General features: G+C 43.4%; 2 protein-coding genes across 3 annotated transcripts in view; one reads left to right on the plus strand and one right to left on the minus strand.

Annotated features, from left to right (window-relative positions):
• sort1a (sortilin 1a) overlaps positions 1 to 8,904 on the plus strand; it is a 90,748-nt gene extending 81,844 nt beyond the window's left edge. Inside the window, exon 20 of the mRNA XM_072479904.1 lies at positions 5,230 to 8,904. Coding sequence (XP_072336005.1) covers positions 5,230 to 5,244 — 15 coding nt within the window. The 3' untranslated portion in view covers positions 5,245 to 8,904. The remainder of the gene's footprint in view (positions 1 to 5,229) is intronic.
• LOC140393632 (acidic mammalian chitinase-like) overlaps positions 5,804 to 24,726 on the minus strand; it is a 64,373-nt gene continuing 45,450 nt past the window's right edge. For both annotated transcript variants that reach the window (XM_072479907.1, XM_072479908.1), the window contains 5 exons: positions 22,264 to 22,387; positions 19,367 to 19,549; positions 16,696 to 16,812; positions 14,965 to 15,100; positions 5,804 to 12,828 (listed from right to left, as the gene is read on the minus strand). In XM_072479907.1, the coding sequence (XP_072336008.1) occupies positions 12,560 to 12,828; positions 14,965 to 15,100; positions 16,696 to 16,812; positions 19,367 to 19,549; positions 22,264 to 22,387 (829 nt within the window). In that variant the 3' untranslated portion in view covers positions 5,804 to 12,559. The remainder of the gene's footprint in view (positions 12,829 to 14,964; positions 15,101 to 16,695; positions 16,813 to 19,366; positions 19,550 to 22,263; positions 22,388 to 24,726) is intronic.

The following is a 24,726-nucleotide window of genomic DNA, read 5'->3' on the forward strand; positions in this document are numbered from 1 at the left end:
TGTGGTGCGGCCGCATCTGGAGTATTGCGTGCAATTCTGGTCGCCGCATTATAGGAAGGATGTGGAAGCATTGGAAAGGGTGCAGAGGAGATTTACCAGAATGTTGCCTGGTATGGAGGGAAGATCTTATGAGGAAAGACTGAGGGACTTGAGGCTGTTTTCGTCAGAGAGAAGAAGGTTAAGAGGTGACTTAATTGAGGCATACAAGATGATCAGAGGATTAGATAGGTTGGACAGCGAGAGCTTTTTTCCTCGGATGGTGATGTCTAGCACGAGTGGACATAGCTTTAAATTGAGGGGAGATAGATATAGGACAGATGTCAGAGGCAGGTTCTTTACTCAGAGAGTAGTAAGGGCGTGGAATGCCCTGCCTGCAACAGTAGTGGACTCGCCAACACTAAGGGCATTCAAATGATCATTGGATAGACATATGGACGATAAGGGAATAGTGTAGATGGGCTTTAGTGGTTTCACAGGGCGGTGCAACATCGAGGGCCGAAGGGCCTGTACTGCGCTGTAATGTTCTGTGTTCTAATGTATGTAGAATGTAGACTCTACGTTGGAGCTTTGTCAGGGTACTTTCCGAGGATTCTTGGTCCACACCTGCCTCTTCAGATGGATGCCACGCATCTTGTGGAATTATTTAAAATAAAATGGCCCAGACATTGAAAACCAGGACACGCTTCCAATGTGTTCAAGTTGTCTTTTGTGTTTGTGTACAAAACATTGACTGCACTTGTAATTCATTGGTTCTAGAAAATCAAACCTTTAATCTAGGAAAGCATCTTTATCTATCTAAGTTATTAAAAAAAGTCACATGCACTTCGTGTCTACAAAATGTACCCCTTTTGCCACTTTATTGACTCTTTTCTGGCAGTGTCTAATATTAATTCTGCTGTCTATGTTCAGAATGGAAAACTTCTATATAAGCTTGTCACGTTGTGCTTCTTCAAAATATGGTCACTGGCTGGCTCTCTGAAACAAATCTTCTTCGGCAGTCCCTCGGGCTTGAGGATGATTTGCTTCTACGTAAAAATGAGTTGTCAGGAGTTCAGTGTGTGAGCAGCAGTCTCTGTCACAGGTGGGGAAGAGGGTGGCTGAGGGGAAGTTGATGGGGTGTGCAGGTTGCCATCAGCTTCTTTCACTATCAACGCGTGGCTTCAGCTTGCTCTCAGCGATGAAACTTGAGGTGATCCTTCCTGGACACTGTTCCTCTATTTTGGGTGTTCTTGGCCCAGGGATTCCCAGGCTTTGGTGGGAATGTTGCACTTTCTCAAGAGTTTCCTTGGCCTTTCTGGGGCTCATTTGTCGTGTTGACGCTCCGAGTAGAGTGACTGTTTCAGTAATCTCATGTCAGGCATGCAGACTATGTGACACACCCAGCAAAGCTGGTCGAGCATGGTCAATGCTTCCATGCTGGGAATGTTGGCCCGAGCAACTAAACATATTGATGAGCGTAGCGCAGTTGATGTGGTTTACATGGACTTCAGTAAGGCCTTTGACAAGGTCCCACATGGAAAGGCTGGTTCAAACCAAGTTCAATTTTAACTTTAATTTTAGGGGTGGCACAGTGATTAGCACTGCTACCTCACAGCTGCAGGGACCCAGTATCAATTCTGGCCTCGGGTTACTATCTGTGTGGAGTCTGCATGTTCTCCCCGTGTCTGCGTGGGTTTCCTCTGGGTGCTCCGGTTTCCTCCCACAGTCCAAAGATTTGCAGGTTAGGTGGATTGGCCATGATCAATTCCCCCTTGGTGTCCAAAAGGTTAGGTTAGGTGGTTACTGGGTTAAGGAGATAGGGCGGGGGCCTGACCCTATGTATGGTATCCTTTCAGAGAGTCGGTGCAGACTTGATGGGCTGAATGGCTCCTTCTGCACTGTACTGCAGCTATGATTCTATTCTATTCTAAGTTGGCAAATTGGCTTGTTAATAGGAGGCAAAGGGTGATGGAGGGTTGCTTTTGTGATTGGAAGCCCGTGACTGGCAATGCCCCACGGGGATCGGTGCTGCGACCCTTGCTGTGTTTAAAATGCATGAATGACTTGCATGTGAATGTAGAAGGTGTAAGTAGTAAGTTTGCAGAAGACACTAAAATTGCGAGTGTTGTTCACAGTGAGGAGGATAGTCCTAGGCTAGAGACTGATATTGATCACATGGTAAATTGGGCAGGGCAATGACAGATAGAATTTAATCCTGATAAGTGTGATGTTTTGCATTTTGGGAGGTCTAATATACAGAATGAAGGCTAGGCCCCTCGGAGTATTGAGGTGTACAAGTCCATAGATCCCTGAAGGTGGCACCATAGGTAGTTAGGTGGGCAATAAGGCATACGGAATGTTTGCCTTCATTCGCCAGGGAATAGAATAGGGGCTTTTCACAGTAACTGCATTGAATCCTACTTGTGACAATAAGCGGTTATTATTATAGGAACAGGGAGGTCTTGGTGCAACTTTATACGGCATTGGTTAAAGCAGTTCTGATCGCCACCATCAGAAGGATGTGATTGCACCGGGGGTGCAGAGGAGATTCACCTGGTTGTTGTCTGGGAGGGGAAGCTTCAGCCCTGAGGGGGGACTGGATACGCTGGGTTTGTTTTGAGGAAACACGACTGCTCTATTAACCATGAGCTTGGTGCTGACGCCGAGATCCTGATCTTCAAACACACAGTTCCTCAGGCTGCGCTGCCCCATTGAAGGCGGTGTTGAACCTTGTCATTGATGTCTGCCCTTGTTGACAGTAGGTTCCCAAGGTATGGGAAGTGGTCCACGTTGCCCAAGGCTGCTTCATGGATTTTAATAACCAGGAGGCAGAGCTGTGTGGTGGGGACATACTGGTAAAGGAATTTTGTCGAAGCGATGTTCAGTGTAAGGCCCATGCTCTCGTATGCCTCCGTGACGGTGTTGACGATGGCTTGGAGCTTGGCCTTCGAGTGTGCGCAGACACGAACATGGTTTGCACACTGAAGTTCAATGACAGAGGATGGGTCAACCTTGGCTGTGGCCTGCAGGTCGCTGAGGTTGAACAGATTCCCGTTTATACTGTAGTTTAACTCCACTCCAGCGGGGAGCTTGCTGAGAGTGAGATGGAACATTGCAGCAAGGAAGGTCGAGAAGAGCATCAGTACAATGACACCGCTTTATTTGACCCCAGTCTGATCTTGAACTGGGTCTGTGGTGGATTGTTGGTCAAAGTCACGTCTCCCATGTCATTGTGGAGGATGGTGCCAAATTTTTCGAGTCAGTCAAAATGGAGGAGGACGCTCCAAAATCCCTCATGGTTGACCTATCCAACGTCTTTGTGAGATCAGAAGGCCATGTACAAAGAGGGTTGATGCTGTTCCTGCATTTCACTTGTAGTTCTACATGGCGAAGATCATATCCACTGTGCCCCTTCGTGGGGGGAATCCGCATTGGGACGCTGGGAGGAGCTCTTCAGCCACAGGGAGAAGGCAATTAAGTACGGCCCTTGCGATCCACAGCAGGGAAATTCCTCTGTAGTTACTGTGGTCGGATGTGTCACCTTTCCCTTTCTTTGAAGATGGTCACTATTATGGCATCTCTGAGATCTCCTGGCATGTTCCACTTCCATATAAGGGAGATGAGACCATATATTCACGTCAGTACTGCTTCTCCTCCATGTTTTGGTAATTTAGACTGGATTCCATCTTCTTTGATGCCATGTTCTTTGATTGTCAGATGGCCTTTTATGCCTCGTGCCGGGCTGGGGATATGCTGAGATGGTGGAGGGTCGCATGCTTCAGGTTGGCGTAGAGGGCCCTGCGTTGAAGACCACCCCCCCCCCCCCCCCCCTCCAACGACAGCTTTCCCCTTACACACTGCAGCTGACACCACCTGACCCTTGGACAACAGGACAAACTACATTTGCAGCTTCTTCCTCAGTGCCCAAAGCTCTGATTTGGTATCACTTGGATTGTCCACAATCGTCCGGCCAGCTCCTGGTACTCCTACCTTGCCTTCCTCTCCATATGAGCCTTGTACACGATAACCTCCCCCCGATCACACCTTCAACGCCTCCTTGTCCCGACTCCATGTTGCTTTGCATTCCTCCCGGCACCTTTTGAGCTCTGATTTCCCAGAAATGCGGAGCGTTCGGTCCCTCCACGAGCTCTGTGTCCGGGGAAGACGGGACACCTCTGCTTTTTGTCGTGCGGTAAGTTTGAATGTTCATGTGTGGATGATTGAATGAATTAGTCAATGGGTAGATAAGTGGGTGGGATGGTAATCTGCTATTAGTCACTTGGAGTACTGGAAACATTTTGTTTCTATAATTCTCGTTCATTTGTTAAATTTGAACTGCAACATTGCAAGGAACCAAGTTGGAAGTAACCTCCGGGGAACTAGGAATAGAAAGAAATCAAAGATGACATGAGGATAAGAATTTTCAATTGCAGACAATAGAAGACTGGCTGATGTTGGATCAGCAAGTACAGGCGTGATGAGGGGAGTGGAGCCTGAAACAGTGATGGTTACCACCCTGATGTTGATGGTATTAGGGATCCAGTAATTAGCAGTTTCCATTATTGTTACACTTCAGGTATGAATGCAAATTACACACAACCCACTCACTCTTTTTGGTGTGGCCTCAACTTGAGGCGGAGTTGCATATCAAACTAACTTTGGCTTCTCTTGAGGAATCAAATTTATAATGTTAGCTATTCTGTCTGTTACCTTCAAAATTAGGAGTGGGAAAATAAACTTTCAAATATTCAGCGTTTGCATAGAGGTTAGCTTTGCTGATGCTTGTTATCTGACTATAAGATAATTTCTTCACGCTGCAAATATTTGCTCATTGAATAATCAAGCTTATTTGTAGGTGTAAGATGATAGAAAAATGTGAAATGCTAGTTTAGTTCATATGTATAAAAAAATCACCATGATTCATTCTTCTTCCTCATTGCCAGAAATCAATACTTGCTGGATTTGATGTTTTGAAAATATTCACTGATGAAATGAAATGAAAATTGCTTATTGTCACAAGTAGGCTTCAACTGAAGTTACTGTGAAAAGCCCCTAGTCGCCACATTCCGGTGCCTGTTCGGGGAGGCTGGTACGCGAATTGAACCGTGCTGCTGGCCTGCCTTGGTCTGCTTTCAAAGCCAGCGATTTAGATTTTCCCCCACTCCCTGCATGGGAATATCTGTCACATCAGTAAAATTCAACTCCTCGGAATCAACATTTTGCATTGAAACTTGCACTTTCTTTTAACAGGATCTCCTGGAATAGACTGATTTAAGAAAAATGAAATTTGGAGTTAAAGATGCTGTTCCTGCCAAACAAACAGCATCTTGGTTCTAAGAGATGCTGTTGCCTCCATCTGATATTTTCTATCCAGTACCTGTGTTCCGATTTAACAGCATCATGCAAAAGCATTATGAATGTGATGAGATCGGCAAGCACAAACTTCATAGATGAGACTGCTTCTGGTCCTGGCATATTGGAACTGATTTTGAAAGCTCTGATTTATGTTGGGGAAGGGGGAGGTGGCAATCGGAGATGTGCTTTTTAAAAAATGGGAAAAGTAGTCATTTTGGAATATGACTGATTAATTTGCAGAACTACATTTTTAAAATCTGCTTCTGAATACATAACTGCAAACTTTTGTGGACTTTGTATATGATTATACATTCTTGAACAAACTGGTACTTGCATTAACCAACACTTATTTCTCATCAAGACTGACCTGTGAATTTTTAAATTAATACAAATATTGCATCTTCAACAATGAATGCCACTGAATACAGAATCCCAGATAATGAACTCAAATAAAATTTGATCTCTCCAGTTTACAGAAGCAGACATTTATTGTGGCAATGCTTTTCCCAAAGTATCATAAGATTGTGACTCATATTTGGCCTCAGAATAATTTCCCTTTCATAACAATTTTAATATCACAATTAGCAAAGTTAAATTTTCAAGAGCATTGTCCTGCCAATAACTCTCCTATTTTTGTGCACATCTGTGTACTTGATATATTTAAGAAGTATTAGCGATACACATTGATTATTTTATTAAATAAGAGATCAGCTGTTAGTTGATTTTGGAAGTTAATTTGCCATTTGAAACTCTGATGCCTCATGCCACAAGAAAATGATTGAGGGCTTTTCACATTCTTAAAAACATCAAAATCTTAATCAATTGTCAACTGCAATTTAATTTTATTAAATTTAAAAACTAATGCTTATGCCCTGACATGCTGCACTTTGCTGTTTTTTCAACGCTGCTATAGAGAATAGTATGCGTATAAACACACATACAACAATATCGATTATAAAACTAACTTTGAATGATATCAGGTAAGTACGCAGGTACATTGACAACACAAATCGGTCCCACCTAATATTCTGCCTTTATCAGTGGTAATTTGGGAAATAATTTGAAACCAGTACGTTCATGGACTTTAGGGTGTTTTTTTTATATATATATATATATATATATATATATAGAAATATTATCTGGTTTCAGGAATAGCAAGTTGAGTGTAGTATACTGAATTTGCTTGGTGAATACCTATTTCAGTGGCCTGTCGACACCCCTTAATTTATTTGATTTGATTTCTTTGTTCCTTAACACTTAGTTTTTGGAATTGGAAAATATGAACATGTTATTATGTAATATAGTTTTCTTTTCTTTTTATAAAATCATATTGCATTGTTTTCTTGTTTGCTTATGTGTCCAAGTGCTTTGTGCTTTCAGCAGGTTGAGAAAAATCCAGGAGAAAAATCTTTCAGTACAGAATGTTGTAAATCCAACACTTAAATAACTCCAGCTTTGCAGCAAGCTTATGCTCCAAGAGTGCATGAATAATATGCATTGCAGAGATGTGATGTGGGACTCGGTACTTATTTTTTCTTGTCCTGTAATATGATAAGTTGTTGATTTACCTCCATGTACATGTTCCAAGATATATCTTCTATTCTTAGCCACATGTGACATTAAGAATGGAGGGTCCCAGTGAACCCTTGTGTATTTCCTTAGCTCTTTTTATAAGCATTGTATAGTTTCAGATCATGGCTCTTAAAATTACAAAGCAGTTTTATAACTTGTGATGACAGTTGAATATTTGATTTATTATTGTCACATGTATTAGCATACAGTGAAAAGTCTTGAATATTCAAGTGGACATGCATATGCTGACTGAGAATCATATTCAATTCAATTCCCATTGAAGCCACTCCACGCCACCAGGATACACAAGGGCGGGGGGTGCGCTGCTCACAGGACCAGAGATCTCTGCTGCCAGCAACCGGCCGGAGTATTCCGGCCAGGAATCTTATTTTGTTTCATCTTATTGTCCTCTGCCAAACAAGATTGAGGATGTAAAATCAAGGGCTGAGGATGTATCAGCATACAATGTATGTTTATATTTTCCAACAGCCGTGCATTGATTAATTGAATAGAATATTGTATTCGAAGAATTCCTGGGATGACTGAAACGTGTATGTTTTCTGAGAAGCAATATTATAAACCATCATAAACTAGAAATGAATTATGCATGTAGTAAAGCTCAATTCATGATCAAGCTATAATTCTGCCAGCTGCATGCAGAGTTTGATTTTACTGCTGTACTTGCTCGTGCTCTCAAATTGGAACAATTAAAGTTTCTAGCTCATACAGGGCTAATTCAGCACATAGCATTTGTGATGGGTCTTGCTAGAAACAAGTCTAAACCCAATTCCAGAGCCCTGCTCTGTCACAAAGCTCTGTATTTTGCTCTGTTGCAAATAGTTATCTGATTTTTCTGTTAAAAGATGCTCTGTCTTCATGACATAAATGTTGTGTGCACAACTTTGTTTTAAGCTGTAATAGGCAGAACTTCGTGGCATTAAAGCTCTGGATTGTGCAGGTCTAATACCAATCTGCTCAATGAAACTGGAATGGGTTTGGTGTGACCAGTTTTCTATCAGCCTTGATCCAAATAGATGTTGTAAACCTGCTTGCTTTGCATTCTGTTTCCTTCCTTTTTAGCAGATTTTACTGCTTTTAGAAACTGCCGTATATGAGTTTCATGGCATATGCTTGTGTGCCTGAATCAATGACCGTATAGAAGTGTCCTGTTCACCTGATTATGTCTACTTTCTGAACTGGGACACAATAGTCATTAAAGCAAAGCCTCATGTTCTGAAGATCTGTGGTGTTCAGACATCTGAAGTGAAAGGCGAGAGGTAATCGTGAACTATGATCACTTTTGCGCACATTTTATGCCCACACTTGTATATCTCGTATCACCCTACAGTCTCCCTCTTGATGCTGAGCTCATTGCTGCTCCCACTCTGCTTCTGCTTTTGTTGTCAGGATCACAGACTAACATCCATATTATCCCAACATTTATAAATGTCGTTAACAATGGGTGACAAGTTAATCGCCTATTGTGATGGTGATTGAGGGATGGATATTGGCTATGTGAACTTGGATATTTGCACAGCAGCGAGACTTCACAACCTGATGCATCTTTAAAAATCCAGTACAATATGTATTTCTGCTAATTCAGTTGTTTCTTGAACAAAATTGATCGTTGTGTTCTATTGCGAATCAGTCCCTGCGTATTTTGAATTAAACTGGTGGTTTTTCTATAAATTTCACATTGTGCAATGCAAAAGGCAATTATGCATGAAGGCATTATGTTTCCACAAGTGAGACTATTAAATCCTGCTATGTTTTTTAATGCAAAAGCCATGATATGTATTTCAAATGTATTAGAAAGAATTTTCGTTTCCAGTAATTGTAACTCGACCTAACTCGAGGGATTTCCAAAGCAAATTATGTAATGAGCATTGTTGAATTAGTTGCTTTATCCTCTGAATTGCTGGTGTATTTTCAGTGATTAAAGTTTGAGCATTTTTTGCTTTCTCATTTATGTAAATAAAATCATCTGGATCTTCGCTATTTAGAATTCATCTTTCTTGAATACAAACTCCTTTGAGGAGAGTGACATGTCTGGTACCAGTTAATTTATGAACATTTTAAGTTTGCATACTTTTGCAAGATCATGCTTTCAAAACCTATGGATGATGTAAGGCTTTGCATTCCGTTTCCTTTTTTATAATGATAATATTGGTAATCACTTTATCCTTTCTCCTTCCATAGCACCATCATTTTTACCACATTTTCAAAGTTACAAGTGAAATTTATGAATAATTTAGCCACAAATTTGCAGAATATTTTAGTATGATGTATTTCAAATGGGGAAAATATATTAGATCTTAGCTGTCCAATTGAAAACAATTTTATTTAAATTAAAAGGAGTATGTACTAACAATCTATTTCCATATCTTGCATTTTTGACCAGTTGTTAAACCCTCCCCCATTTTCTGCTTTGAGTAACTTCCTTCTGAGAGATGTTTGTTCAAAGTCTATTTGGATTCACTGCTGTCGCTTTTTTCAAATTTTGGAGCTCTTGCCTTTTCAACTTGACTACCTTTTGGGGGTCACGGTTAAGTTGTCGAACTATGAATCAATTTTAATGCTCCAGTAAACTGTTTGTGTCGCTCTGTCCACCCGATTGAATTTTGGATTGCTTCATTAGCATAAATTTGATGACTGAAGTTTGCGGATTGGTGGGAGGATGTTACCAGCCTGATGTTAAAAACTAAGGCCGAGAACAGTACTCACTGATGATAATATTTTAGTCTCACAAGTAGGCTTACATTAACACTGCAATGAAGTTACTGTGCAAATCCCCTAGTCGCTACACTCTCGCCCCTGTTTGGGTACACTGAAGGAGAATTCAAAATGTCCAATTCGCCTAACAAGCATGCCTTGTGGGAGGAAACCCACGCAGACACAGGGAGAATGTGCAGACTCCACACAGACAATGACCCAAGCTGAAATCGAACCCGGGGCCCTGGTGCTGTGAAGCAACAGTGCTAACCACTGTGCTAGCTTGCTGCCGCCTCAAAGATTCAAAGTGGTTTGCTTAATGGTCAACAAATGAGGGTGGGGAACTAGCACCATCTGCCTAAAGAATAGCTATGTTCAAAGTAGCTTTTTAAATTTAATAAGCCAGGCCATTATATTAACCAGCCAGTGTTTTGACATTATCGTCATGACTGAATTTTTACAGTTAGTTGTGATGTCCCTTGAAATTTTGATCAACTTCATGTGCTCGATCTTAAACATTTTTAAAGAGTCCACAGTGAATTCTGCTGAACCCTTTCTCAATCGAGAATGGAAATTCGCTACTTCCTTTCTCTAGTTGAGCTAATATATTGCACTGAGTTTTTAGTGTAGAGCTTACTGAATTTAAAAACTCAACTGGTGCCAGCAGTGACTTGAAATTTGTGGTGTACCTGCACCCTAACTTGAATGGCTGCCATCATAACAGCAAGTCAATTTTTCAGAAAAACACATATCTGAATGTGGAGTCCGATGTTCTTTTACCAGCCATATTTAACAACAAATTGAAATCCTCTGCACCAGCTAGCTGTCTGGTAACGCTAGGCGGATGCAACTTGCCTAACCGTGTATCGTACTCCCAATATTGGCAGTGCCTCAGGCTTGCATGTCCCACTTCTCTCCTCTCGAGGACGTCCATTCACGTGACCAATTTAATCCCTCCATTCCCTCTTCTGATAGCTTCTCTACCTGGCTGGATTCTTGCTGTTGGCATTAACCATCAGAAAATGGATCACGTCTCTCTGTGACATTAACTTCGAAAGGTATCCATAGCGCACTGCTTGTACATTACAACTATTACCAAAGTGTATTGTCTTTCCCATTGTATCATTCACCAGCTCCCACACAAAAAGGGGGAGGGGGGAGAAAACTAGATAATTTGTAGAATTATAAAATCATGTCGGGTGGGAAGGGGTATAAAAGTAATGCACACAAAATGAACAAATAAAACGGCAACAGAAAGATTGTTTTGAGAATTACCATGAGCAGTGATTTGGAAGATCCAGTAATATATATATTTTTTAAAACTAACCAAAAATTCTCAAATTTGCAATAAGATTTTATTCAATTTGGAGATGTATTTAAGACTTGACAAATAATGATAGGTTCGCTCACATCGGATCAAATGCAACTTTGGATTTCTCTTAATTTTCTCGTCTCTCCGGTGGAGACAAAACCGGTGTTCAGCTTATGACCAAAGCCAAAGTTCAGAGAGCTTGCAACTACTTCCTAATATGAAGCTGTATTTGATCGAGTTTTCCAAGATTAAAACCATTAATAGGTATTTTAAAAATGTGTTTAGAGTGCCCAATTCATTTTCTTCCAATTAAGGCAGCACGGTAGCCTTGTGGATAGCACAATTGCTTCACAGCTCCAGGGTCCCAGGTTCGATTCTGGCTTGGGTCACTGTCTGTGCGGAGTCTGCACATCCTCCCCGTGTGTGCGTGGGTTTCCTCCGGGTGCTCCGGTTTCCTCCCACAGTCCAAAGATGTGCAGGTTAGGTGGATTGGCCATGATAAATTGCCCTTAGTGTCCAAAATTGTCAGTAGTGTTGGGGTGGGGTTACTGGGTTATGGGGATAGGGTAGAGGTGTGGACCTCGGATGGGGTGCTCTTTCCAGGAGCCGGTGCGGACTCGATGGGCTGAATGGCCTCCTTCTGCACTGTAAATTCTATGAAATCTAAGGGGCAATTTAGCACGGCTAATCCACCTATCCTGCACATTTTTGGGTTGTGGGGGCGAAACCCATGCAGACACGGGGAGGATGTGCAAACCACACGGACAGTGACCCAGAGCCGGGATCGAACCTGGGACCTCGGCGCCGTGAGGCTGCAGTGCTAACCACTGCACCACCGTGCCACCCTAAACCATTAGACAATGTTTTGAGATGCATGCCCTGGCTGTAACTAATGGATACGTTTATGCCCTTGATTCTAGTTTTCAGCAATGGTTAACAACGTCATGGCAGACAAGAGTTAGAAGAACAACGTTTGGAAAGTAATGTATATTCAGTGCTAAAAGCATTTTAGATCTGTATGTTATTTAAATGGCAACTGGTGCTTAGACCAGAATGCAGCAGAGCCATAAATCAGAAAAGGTACAGTACCTTGGGAATCTCACTAAAAGGCCTGGTGCTTAGCATCAATGCAAATTTCATAGTGTTAGCTTGGGAATGGCCACAGAGTGGGCTGGGAGGAAGAGCGGCGACTCCATGGCAAATATGTGCCCGGGAACTACAGGGCAATCTGCCGGATGTCTGTTGGCAGAATGCTAGGAAGGATTGTTAGCGATTACCAGCAAAAAGAAGGAGCCATTTGAAATTCACAGCATGGTATCCAAAAAAAGGTCAAGCTGTACACTTCTTAAAATAAAATCAAGTTTCTAGGGCTGTGGACGAGAGTTCTGGTAGAGATTGTGTACTTGGACGAAAGCTTTTAGTAAGGCACCTTTACTTCAAGATAGAATTATATAAAGATAGGATTTGAAATGAGGAATTAACTCCAAACCTGCAGCCAAAAAGGTTTGAGTTAATAACTATGGTTTAGCTGGGAGCCATTTTCACTAGTGGCACCTTATTACTGCTGACTATTTATATCAATGGAGTGGCTGGTGTGGCAGTAATATTTTTGGATATGGATGATGAGTATTATTCAGTTGGTGCACCAGCCAGAGGCAGAGTTGCTACTTTTTTAGGCCAATTGCAACACATGCAGCTTGTATCAAAGATCAGTTCATCAGCACAACGCTCATGGGTGGTTAGTTGATCACAGCGATAGAATCTGGCCGGATCTTGAGGGTCAGCGTAAATTCCAGCTTGTTTGTTGAGGCACCATGCCCCATTAATACGTATTTCCGTGCTGCCAGTTTTGCTCTTAGTACTTTCCTTGGAAGATGAATTCGCAAATGATCTACAGCCTTGAGGAGAAAATTGTAATATTTATATTTACTGTGATCCATTTGAAAATATAAATAGATGAATTAGGCATAGGAGTAGATAACTCAGCTCCTCAAGCTTGATCCACCATTTAAGAAGATCCTGGCCTATCTGATTTTAACCTAAACTCCTCATTCCTGCCTACCCAAAATAATGTTGAGTCTTCATAAGTAAGGGGTCCATCTTTCTCTGCTTAATAATATTCAGTCTTTGCTTTCACCACCTTTTGAGGAAGAGTTCTGAAGACTCACAACCCTCCTGAGAAAAAACATTTCCTCATTTCTATCTTTAATGGGTGACCCTTATTTTTAAACAGTGACTCCCTTGTTCTAGGTTCTCGGAGAAGAGGGAACATTCTCTCCATATTCACCCTGTCAATACCCCTCAGGAGCTTAAAAGTTTCAGTCAAGTCACCTCTTACTCTACTAAACTCCAGTGGACGGACACCTAACCTTTCCTCATAAGCCAACCCACCCATTTGTGGTATTACTCTAGTAAACATTCTCTGAATCTAACACATTTACATCTTTGTTTGAATAAGGTGACCACTGCTGTAATTTCCTAATTACTTGCTTTACCTGTATACTAACCTGTGATTCATACAATATGACAACCAGATCCATCTGCATCTCAGTTTTGCAATCTCTCACCATTTAAATCATGCATTTTTATGTTTCCTGACAAAATGGACAATTTCACATTGTTCCACAGTATACTCCATTTGTCAGACCTTTGCTCCACTCACAAATTTGTATTGCAGAGTTCCGTCAGACCGGTCCACGAACTGGAACTCATCTTTGTCAAGCCTGTGGCTTGCTCCTCTGAGGCACGCATAGCAGAATGAGCCTCGTTGTATTTGGTCTCAGCTATACTCTGTGACCTCACGCAGATGCCATCCACCACCTCCTCGGCGGGTAGCCCTTCTCCCTGAGGCACAGACCCTGCAGCCTCCCTGGGCCCTGAAAGGCTTCTGGGATTTGAGAGTGACTGAGCATGTAGTGCTTGTGCAAAGACCTGCAGGATATATTTGGTCTGGTCACAGACAAGCTGAGCATCCAGCAAGTCAAAGCCCTTGCAGTTCACACAGTTGACTGCTTGATGCCACAGAACTCAATGTTGTGTGAGGTCAGCGTGCACCTGTGGAAAAGGAGATCTGTAAAAGCTCCTGTGCTCTTGCTTCCTGGCTTGCCTGATCCTGGCCGAAATGCAAAAAGTTGTGTGCCCTCACAAAGATTGCATCCGTGACCTGGATGTGCAGAGGCTTGTGTGATCTCACACAGGTCACCTGTGGAGCCCCAGACTGAGCCATTGGTGTACAAATTAAGCATTGCAGTCACTTTCTGTGATACTGACTGTGGATGTCCTTCACGTACTCCAAGTTGGGTGGCACGGTAGCACAGTGGTTAGCACTGTTGCTTCACAGACTTTCCCATATTGCCATTCAATAATTATGTTTCTACGATAGTTCATTGGAGGAATGTGGCCAAACACTGACTAGGAGATAGCAACACAGTAATGCTGGTGAATTCTTAATTGGTTAATTCCTGCACAATGTCTTGTATTCCTCGAACACTGGCAATAAATATTTCTGTTGTGTGTCTTGCTTTTTGTAGCAAAACTTCAAACCTAGTCTTGCTTGAATACAAAGATTGAAGCTGTGATTTGTGAAAACACAGTCCAATTATTATTGCTGTAGGTGTGGTAACTATTGTTCCATTTTCAGGTAAGATGAGAAATTTCCTGCAAATGCGTTTGCATCTCCAAGTCCTTTTGAAGTGTGGACACAGAAAAAGGGCGAAATTGCAACAGAAATGTTCGACACAATAAATATAGGTTTTTCTGGCTTGACATCATAAATTAAGCCAAAGCCCTTTAGTACAGAAGATTGGTCACTTATAACTTACAAAATACTTAAATCTGGTTTTCTATAAACTGAATCATCATGATCCTTCTAGCCTGGAGTAAATTAGTTACCAATATTTTCAAAAGTGTGGTTGATTTTTTAAAAAACTGCAACAGAATGGCTGCAGGCAATAAAAGCACCTATCAATACATAATAAAACCAGCTTTGTGAAATAATATTATTTATTTATCTATGATAATGGTAAATGTATTACCTGGATTTATTTTAAGAAGTGAATTCAATTTGGTTGTGAGAGGCAATATTCCCTGTTTGCAATGATTTTGGAAATCATCGAGATCGATTGTCCATACAAAAGCACCACCATATTTGTTCTTCTTTAGCCAGCGGGTCTATAATAAAGTAGCAATGGAATTGTTTTCACTCCTTTTAAGGTAGCATTTACATATCTCACTGTATTCAGTTAAATGTCATTGTTTTTGGTTCAGACTGTCTGGGTCCATAGTGACCCAAGCTTTTTGCATCATCCTCGATTGAGATGAAACACTGGAGGACTAGCAACTGCCATGGAGATATCCCATGATACTGACCAATATCCAGGCATCAGGGGCTATCGCCATGTTAGTGATATTTCTCTAGCCAGACTGGAGCCATTGCAATTTCAGCATATGGACTATTAGAGTTTGGAGGATGATGGAACACGATGAGTCCATTGAGGGCCATTCACCTTGCACAACATCTCCATTCATCATGATTTAATATATTTTTTCTGTAGGTTATCAATTTTGAAAATTATGCTGTTCTATTTTTTTAAATCATTCTTTAGATAGAATGTACAATTTGGAATAACTGATTGTTCATACTGGTGTTGGTGTTTACCATCAAGTGAGCGTTTGCTTGAATCCATGTGCCAACCTTGCTCTTCCAGCTAATTGGTTCCCTTCAATTGCCTATTGAACCTGTTAAGTGTTATTTCATCATCATCTCTGCTGGTTCTGACAAGCACATCAGGCAGACAGAGTACAGACTCCTGTCTGTTCCCATAGCTTGGCATTTCATGTGATGGGTCGGTAGCCTGTGGCCACTCAACCTCTTTGGCCATATCATGAACATTGGCCGTCAGGTTCTGGGATGGGACTAGAAGCTGGGGCCAATGGTTCAGCTGCAAAAATTATCCACTCTGCCAGTCGACCTCCTAAATGTTAAATAGATGATCTCTCTTTCGTTGGCTGTAAATTGTTTTGAGACGTACTGAGGTTGGGGGAGGAAGCAAGTTATTCTTGTATTAAATAATAATAATCTTTATTATTGTCACAAGTAGGCTTACATTAACACTGCAATGAAGTTACTGTGAAAATCCCCTCGTCGCCACACTCCGGCGCCTGTTCGGGTACACTGAGGGAGAATTCAGAATGTCCAATTCACCTAACAAGCACGTCTTTTGGAACTTGTGCGAGGAAACCGGAGCACCCGGAGGAAACCCACGCAGACACGGGGAGAACGTGCAGACTCCGCACAGACAGTGACCCAAGCTGGCAATCGACCCTGGGGCTCTGGCGCTGTGAAGCAACTGTGCTAACCACTGTGCTAGCGTTCCACCCGAGCTGCAGCCTGTGGGCCACATGGGGCTCAAGAGTCTTCACAACTGGAATCTGAAAGACCAACCAACTCTGTCCTGCTTGTACTTATATTTCTTATTTGTTAATTTGCCCTTATTGAATTCCATGGACCTACTGAATTGAAATGAATGCCACGCTGATGAATAAATCCAAATTCAAATCGTGTAAGTCAGTATTTTGACACATGTAGATTAATATTTAGCTTCTAAGATTCCATGGTGTGCATCTATCTGACTCATATCAACAAAGAGTTCAAACGCCCCTCTTACCCTCTTAATATATTGATCAGTGTATCATTGTGCACAAATATAACTTTGTCTCAAAATTGTCTCAGTTAAACAATAGAGGTCACATCACACAAATCATACTTTGATATCGTAGCTGTCCACATTATCGTATCCAAGCCAAACATTTTTCTTAACCGCATATGAGGCCATCTGGTCCATAATGTATATGGATTTAGCACCTTTCAAAAAGTCACAGATCTGTCAATGAGAAGAATTGGATATTTTTACTTTCAGTTCCATGAGAAAAATTCAACACTTATTTATCTTTGTGTCTTTCTACCGATGTCTTATCTCCGAGCTGTAGCTCTCGGTATGTAACTCTCTCGAGCATATATAGGCTCGCATCTCAGTGCAGTAGTGATTTAATGCTGCAATCTGATGGGTACCAATTAACCTATTTGCTACCTGCCTTCGCAGGTGAAGATTTAATGCAATCTTAAAAAGCAGAGAATCTTTCTGTCCATTTAATATTTATTCTAATTATTTGGTTCTTCATGTGCGTAACATACACAGAAACAAAAAATAGGAACAGGAGGAGATCATTCAGTCCATTGAGTTATGATCATGGCTGATCATCCAACTTAATAGTCTGTTTCTGAACCCCCCCCCCCCGCCCGCCCCCGCCGCCCCCCCGCCCCGCGATATCCTTTGATCCCTTCAGCTCCAAAAGCTTTATCTAACTTCTTAAAAACACAATATTTTAGCCTCAAACTACTTTCTATGGGAGCGAATTGTTATGACACCCTGGGCTAGGGACCTGTCAATTCCAGCCCCCCTTGACCCAGAGTCACAACACAAGTGAATTAACCAATAATTCTCAGAAAAATACCCAACGTCTTTAGCTGCCCAATAATTACAGTTACCAGGTTTGGAAATATAAACACAATTAAGCTAATTAATAACAGTAGCTATAATTACAAATGTATGAAACACAACATGTTAATGATTATCGAATTCCTAACTGCCCCTGCTTAAACTCACTCCACCTTCTACACATATACGAGGCAGTCAAACACAGAGGGAAGAAGAGGGTTGTAAAATAATAAGTGTCTATGGGCGCGATTCTCTTGAAAAGTTTCAAAGTGTGAGCGGGAATTGCGAGCTGCCCGATGCTCGGTCCAGCGAAACCGGCAACACAATTCAATGTTAATTGGTCCACTTAACGAGGCCTCACAAGTTTCTCACCGCAAATAGCGTCTCAGCAGCTGATTCGCCGGGACCGCGCTCACCAGCCCCCCCGCTAACACCATCGAGCAGCACTTAAGCTGCACTTGCTCAGCCAACCCCAGCCAGCTCACAACAATGGCGCCCAGGAGACGGGCCCCAGGATTCGGGGATGCTGACCTGAGAAGGCTCCTGGATGCGGTGGAGGCCAGGGGGATGTCCTGTTCCTCCGAGGGTCCCGGAGGGTGAGCCTTAGGGCAGCCAGTGCTGCCTGGGATGAGGTGGCAGCAGCTGTGAGCTGGGGGAGGGTGACCAGGAGGGCTGGCCTTCAGTGCTGGAAAACAGGTCAACGACTGACACCGGGCAGAACGAGTGAGTAGACACCAATACTCTCCCCCCCCCCCACCAAGGGAGATCCAACCCTCAAGGCAACCCCCCCAACCTCCTCCCCTTCAACCCTCCCTGCACACCCCCTCGCCACCACTGTGAGCCATGCCCATGGCTAATGATGCCCTCCCTGTGTCTCCTCAGGAAAAGCTCTCCCACAATCGGCGGGAAAGGGCCCAGATTGGCGGTGGGCTGCTGGACTTGCAAATCCTCACCTCGTTTGAGGAGCAGCGCTGGGGAGAAGCGGGGGTGGGGTAGCCAGGAGGTGGACTATGGGGTTGGGGTGGGTGGTCATGGAACACCATTGCTGCCGCCTGCCAGGCAGCTGGGCAGATGTGCATGCTGCTGACAGCCCACTGTGAACTTAGTGCCACAGGTCATAGAATTTTGTCATAGAACTTACAGTACAGAAGGAGGCCATTCGGCCCAAAAGGCCGAATGGCTATGGCCAGAAGGAAGCCATTTGGTCATGTGGGTGTCCCCCCATCTCCCCCAGGCCACCCACCTAGGTAGCCTCTGGCCCCAGCTGACCCATCAACAGGATGGGCGAACTCCAGCACAACCAGTGCCATCTTGTTGGTGGGGGTGAGTGTGTGTGCGGAGTTGCGTGCTTATACGAGACTGCAGCCTGTCAGCCTCTTGAGTGCCAATCGCAACCCCAGTGAATTCTGCACCATTTTCCATTGGAATCAATTGTGTTCCACATGACGCCGGTGAGAGCCCCTCAACGGTCGTTGAATCGGTCCAGGTGTGGCACCAGTTTTGCTGTCGTGGAACTCCACGAATCCTGCCCGGCGTCAACATTTAGTCTCAGGAACGGAGACTACGGCCGTAAATTTTTCTTTCTTTTCTGTGTTTCAATCCAACCTTTTTTTTGAGTATCTAATTTGTCTCTAATCCATCGTACAGAGTTGCATCTGTCTGTTTCTTGATCCTTAAAATTCATTTGGTTAAGTAGCCCCTTTGTTAACCAAAAACCTGGTTGCTGACCTCTTGCACCGTTACCAACTCTCAGTTTTGGCAATCGGTGAGACAAATCCAACTCTGAATGTCCACCATCAGCTGCCCTCCCCCAACAAAGTCTGAGCCAATTTGATCACATGGTAGAGAGCAAAAGAATTGCCTGGAAAATATCATGCTGCATAAGGACATATCTGCACAAATAATCAATGGATTAGAAATAAATGTTATATTATATCACCTCATAGTAAGATAGGAAACCAGCCTCCTTTGTGTAATTGCCAGGTGGTCCCGGACCAGTTACTGCTGCACCAACACTTTCATTCGAAGACTTGAGCACAAAGGTTCGTCCAAATGTGGGAAATCCAATTATCAGTTTTTTTGCTGGCAAACCGTTGCGAATCCAATATTTGGCGGCATAATTCTGTAGCAGAAACAATTAACTGTTTTTTGGGGTATTAAAATTCATATTATGCTAAGATTCACGCCCATATATTCCCCGACAAACCACAGAGTTTATTTATCTGTTCATGGGACGTGCACCAATCCTGATTGCCCCTTGAATGGTCAGTTCCGGGTCAATCATCGTGGCACAGTGGTTAGCACAGCTGCCTCACGGTGCCGAGGTCCCAGGTTTGATCCCGGCTCTGGGTCACTGTCCGTCTGGAGTTTGCACATTCTCCCCGTGTTTGCGTGGGTTTCGCCCCCACAACCCAAAGATGTGCAGGCTAGGTGGATTGGCCATGTTAAATTGTCCTTAATTGGAAAAAATTAATTGGGTACTCTAAATTTATTTTAAAAAAAGAGTCAACCACATTACTGTGGGTCTGGAGTCACGTGTAGGCCAGACTAGGTAAGGACAGCAGATTTCCTTCCCTAAAGGACATTAGTGAACCAGATAGGTTTTTACAACAATCAACAATGGTTTCATGCTCACCATTAGAATTTTAATTTCAGATTTTTATTGAATTCAAATTTCACCGTGTGCAGTGGATTCGAACCTGGGTCCCCAGAGCATTACTCTGGGTCTCTGGTTTACTTGTCTAGTGACAAAGCCACTGTGCCACCACCTCCTGTCTTTAATTGCAGAATAGCTGGGTAAATGGTTAAATAGTCAAAAGATTCCTAATCTTCCTCAAGCTCAATCAATCTCAACATTAATTTAATGTATGAAACATAGAGCTGAATATTATGGATTTCCTAATTCAAGATGGCAGATAGGCTGCTGATACCAGGCTCGTCAGAGGGTGAGCATCTCACGCCTTAACCACTGGAAGAGGTGATCAGTGTAAGGAATGCAGGAAATGTTGCGTCTACAGTAGATGTGTTTCTGCTATCAGTCTGTCTTACAGGGAAGTCTTCCTGATGAAATGTGTCCGGTTTAGCTGGATACTTCCCTATACAGCAAAACGCCAGTGGTATTGTAAAATGGCCTTTAACTGGTCTTTAATGACGGTGCAGTAATTGGCTACCCACCTCCCTGGAGCAGGCAGCCTCGCCACATCTGGGGTTCCGCCGCTTGTAAAAGGGAGTTCATCGGGCAATTGATCTGACACAGCTCCCCACGATTCAGCCGAACCCCCAGTACTTGTCCCCGAGAACGGTAAAATCTTGGCCATGGATTTTCTTCAGGTGGAGAAATACTCCCACTGTGCCAGCTCCAGCTTAGTGATCCTGTTTGGCTGATCCCTGATTCTCCCACTTTGTGCAGGTGGGCAGGTGGGCAGGCGGACAATCTATACAATTTTATGGGCTGCCTCTCATCGCTGAATAGCAGGCAAATCGCCAGGCCCAAAGCACACTTTCCAATGGCAGCACAATAAATAAGAGATGGGAAATATGTGGTTAAAACAGAATCGTGAGCTGCACCTTAAAGGGATAGTGACCATTAATTGTGGACAAACAGCAAGGATAGATAATGGAACCAGAGGAAGGTGGTTGGACGTGAGCACATTTTCTTAATTCAATGTTGGCAATTCTACTGGAAGAAATTCACGAGCAGAGAGATGTGGTGGGTTTTTTCCCTAGTGCCGATGTGAGTCGTTGAACAGGCATGGCATGAGGTGGCACAGGGCTGTTGGTGTGTTTGGAGAACTGGATGCAGTGCAGGCAGATATTCAATGTTTTGATCAGGAATGCGGGGGTAAAAATCCCCATCTCATCTGTTACTCTTTCTGTACAGTCTCGAGGGACATACCTCCACCTTTCACAATCAATAATTTTCTTCTCCATTTCCTAATGGATAATTCAGCAGGGAAATATTCAGTTTCCTTCTGCTTTCAGTCACTCTAAAACAATTGCTGCTTTCTGCTGCTTGGCCATAGTTGCTGCTTTCTGGCCTTACGCACACGGGTAACGTGGCTGCAATGTGGCACAGGAACTTCCCAGGTAACATTTATTCAATATGTCTGGCAGCATCTGTGGAGCGAGAAACAGGGTTAACATTTCAGGCCAAGGGAACTGAACTCTAACTTTTACCAGTTCTAATGAATGGTCCTTGACTGAAAATGTTAACTGTGTTCCTCTCTCCACAGATGCTGTCAGACCTGCTGAGTGATCCCTATCTTTTCCATTCTAATGTCAGGTGACAGAATCTGTGATGTTCTACTTTTTGATTAATGCCATTAGAACATTAAACTACTAAGACAAAAGAATCAATTGAGGCAGTGATCAAACTGTACAATGATCTGGTCGGACCACACACTCTGAGTGCCTTTCAGTTCTGGGTGAGGAGTGCTGACAAAGATACTCGAGGGCTGGAGTGGGAAGGAGCTGCACAGCTAATCTTCAAAGGCAGAAATATGAAGAAGGCCTGGAAAATCTTCAACTTCCCAGACTGGAACAAAATATCTGGGAGTTGATCTTATTGGGTTAAAACAAGATAAAGATGGTTGGGGCAGGTTTAATCTGGAACACTGCTAACACTGAATATTATTCAAACAAGAAAAGGGCAACAAGACCGACAGCCAAAGGTTGTTCTTGACGCAGAGCAGGGTCGTGGAGCTGGAAACTGGAATTATCTAAGAAAGGAAACACTGGGTAGAAATGGGGGATTGTAGAGTTGTTCTGAAAACATGATGAGTGAAGCGCCCGACATCTTCATGTGTAACTGTTAATGGTGGGAGATTGTATACGTACCACATTAGAATTTGCATGAGCACCTTTATCAGCAGCGCCACGATATAAAGGGCTGATGTGTCCTGTGAATCGATCCCAAGCTCCATGGAAACCATATGAAACTAAGTTGATAAAATCAACATTTCTGTAGAAATAAAAGTATTTAGTCAAAATTCCAAGAATAATCCATTGAATACTGATACATTTCGACTATAGGGACAAATGATGACTTTAATGGAAAGATGCCCCATTGGCAGCAACTTCTTGTCCCTTGCAGAATCCTCACCATCTGTTTATATCAATGATGGGCTATCTGGGCTAGTGGGTGGGAAACATGAGTGGCCTCCTTCATCTCAATGGGCCACAAGATCGAATTCGGGACTTGTTCACTAACTATGACCCTTGAATAAGATTGAATACAATTAAGACACGCCAAATATTTCACAATGAGCCCACGGATAACCTCACGATGCTCCACTTCTCCAGCTTCCACCCTAAACACATTAAAGAAGCCATCCCCTGTGGACAAGCTCTCCGTATACACAGGATCTGCTCAGGCGAGGAGGAGCTCAACAGACACCTACAGACGCTGAAAGATGTCCTCATACGAACGGGATATGGCGCTCGACTCACCGATCGACAGTTCCAATGCGCCACAGCAAAAAACCGCTGGCTTTTAAAGCAGGCCAAGGCAGGCCAGCAGCACGGTTCAATTCCCGTACCAGCCTCCCCTAACAGGCGCCAGAATGTGGCAACTAGGGGCATTTCACAGTAACTTCATTTGAAGCCTACTTGTGACAATAAGCGATTTTAATTTCATTTCACTTGCCTTCAAATAACCGCGCAACCTCAAACAGACCATTGTTTGCAGCAAACTACCCAGCCTTCAGAACAGCGACCACGACATCACATAACCCTGCCATGGCAACCTCTGCAAGACGTGCCAGATCATCAACATGGGTACCACCATTACACTTGAGGATACCACCCACCAGGGGTACATACTCGTGTGACTTGGCCAACGTTGTCTATCTCATATGCTACAGGAAAGGATGTCCCGAAGCGTGGTACATTGGAGAGACCATGCAGACGCTGCGACAACGGATAAATGGACATCGTGCGACAATCGCCAGGCAGGAATGTTCCCTTCCAGTCGGGGAACACTTCAGCAGCCAAGGGCATTGTTGGATTATGGCAGGGTACGTAGTTATTTCCAGTACTCGCTGCCTTCAGCCATTTTGTGACATTATGTAGAGTGGACTAAATTGGCTGAAGAACAATCTCAACAATGAGATATCTGGAGGAAGCTAAGATCCACCTGGACCTCCGGCTGAAAATGGTTGTAAAAGCCACATGGTTGTTTTCTGCACTGACATACTGGGTCATCTCATCACTGATGATAGGGATATTTGAGGAGCTACCTCCTCCATTTAGCTTAATTGTCCAGCACCATTCATGCCTGCATGTAGCATTATAGCACAGCTTTGATCTGATCCATTGGTTATGAGATTGCTTAGCTCTGCTGTTTTTCACACGTGTGGTTTGTGCTGAAGCTTCACCTGGTTGACACCTTGTTTGTAGGTATGTTGGTATAACTCGGAGCGCGCTCTCTTGCACTCCTCACTGAGCCAGGGTTGATGTCCTGAGATGGTGGCAATGGTGTCATGGGGGATTTGCCAGGTCATGGGATTATAGGCTGTGGCTGAATACAATTCTGCTGCTGCTATTGGTCCAGAGATCATCATGGATTCCCAGTTTTGACCTGCTAGGTAAGTTCTGAATAAATCTTACTTTAGTGCTTTTGTCATGCCACACAACATCACGGGCGATAATCTTGGTGTAAAAATGGGACTTTGTCTTTAGAAGGACTCAATAAGAAGTCTTACATCATCAGGTTAAAGTCCAACAGGTTAACTTGGAATCATGAGCTTTCAGAGCACAGCTCCTTCATCAGGTGATGTAAGACTTCTTACTGTGCCCACCCAGTCCAACAACTGGCATCTCCACATCATTCATAAGGACTGTGAGCGGTCATTTCAACAATACTGTCATGCACCTGTGACAGGTAGATTGATGAGGGTGAGGTCTTTGGTTCCTTTACCACTTATCATAGGCTGAATCTGGCAAATATGTCCTCAGGGCTCAGCTAGTTCAGCCATTGGTGATGCTATCGAGCCACACTTGGTGATGGGCATTGACGTTCACCACCAGAGCTTGTTCTGTGCCCTTGCTGCCCTCGGTGCTTCACAAGTGGTGTGGAGGATTCGTCAGCTGCGGGCGATGGTCCGTGGTAATCAGCAGGAGGTTTCCTGATTGTCGTGAAACTTCATGGGGTCCAGCGTCAACATTGAGGCCTCCCAGGAACTCTCTTCTCTTCCCATCTTGCCTTGGTTTTAGAATTCTAGTTTGCTGCCTCACTCTGTTTCTCATTGAGGTGTCCTCTCTCCTCCTCCTGTAGTCAATGGCCCGTCAGTGTCAGCAATT

This window comes from Scyliorhinus torazame, chromosome 17, assembly GCF_047496885.1.
Source record: "Scyliorhinus torazame isolate Kashiwa2021f chromosome 17, sScyTor2.1, whole genome shotgun sequence".
Lineage (NCBI taxonomy): Eukaryota > Metazoa > Chordata > Chondrichthyes > Carcharhiniformes > Scyliorhinidae > Scyliorhinus > Scyliorhinus torazame.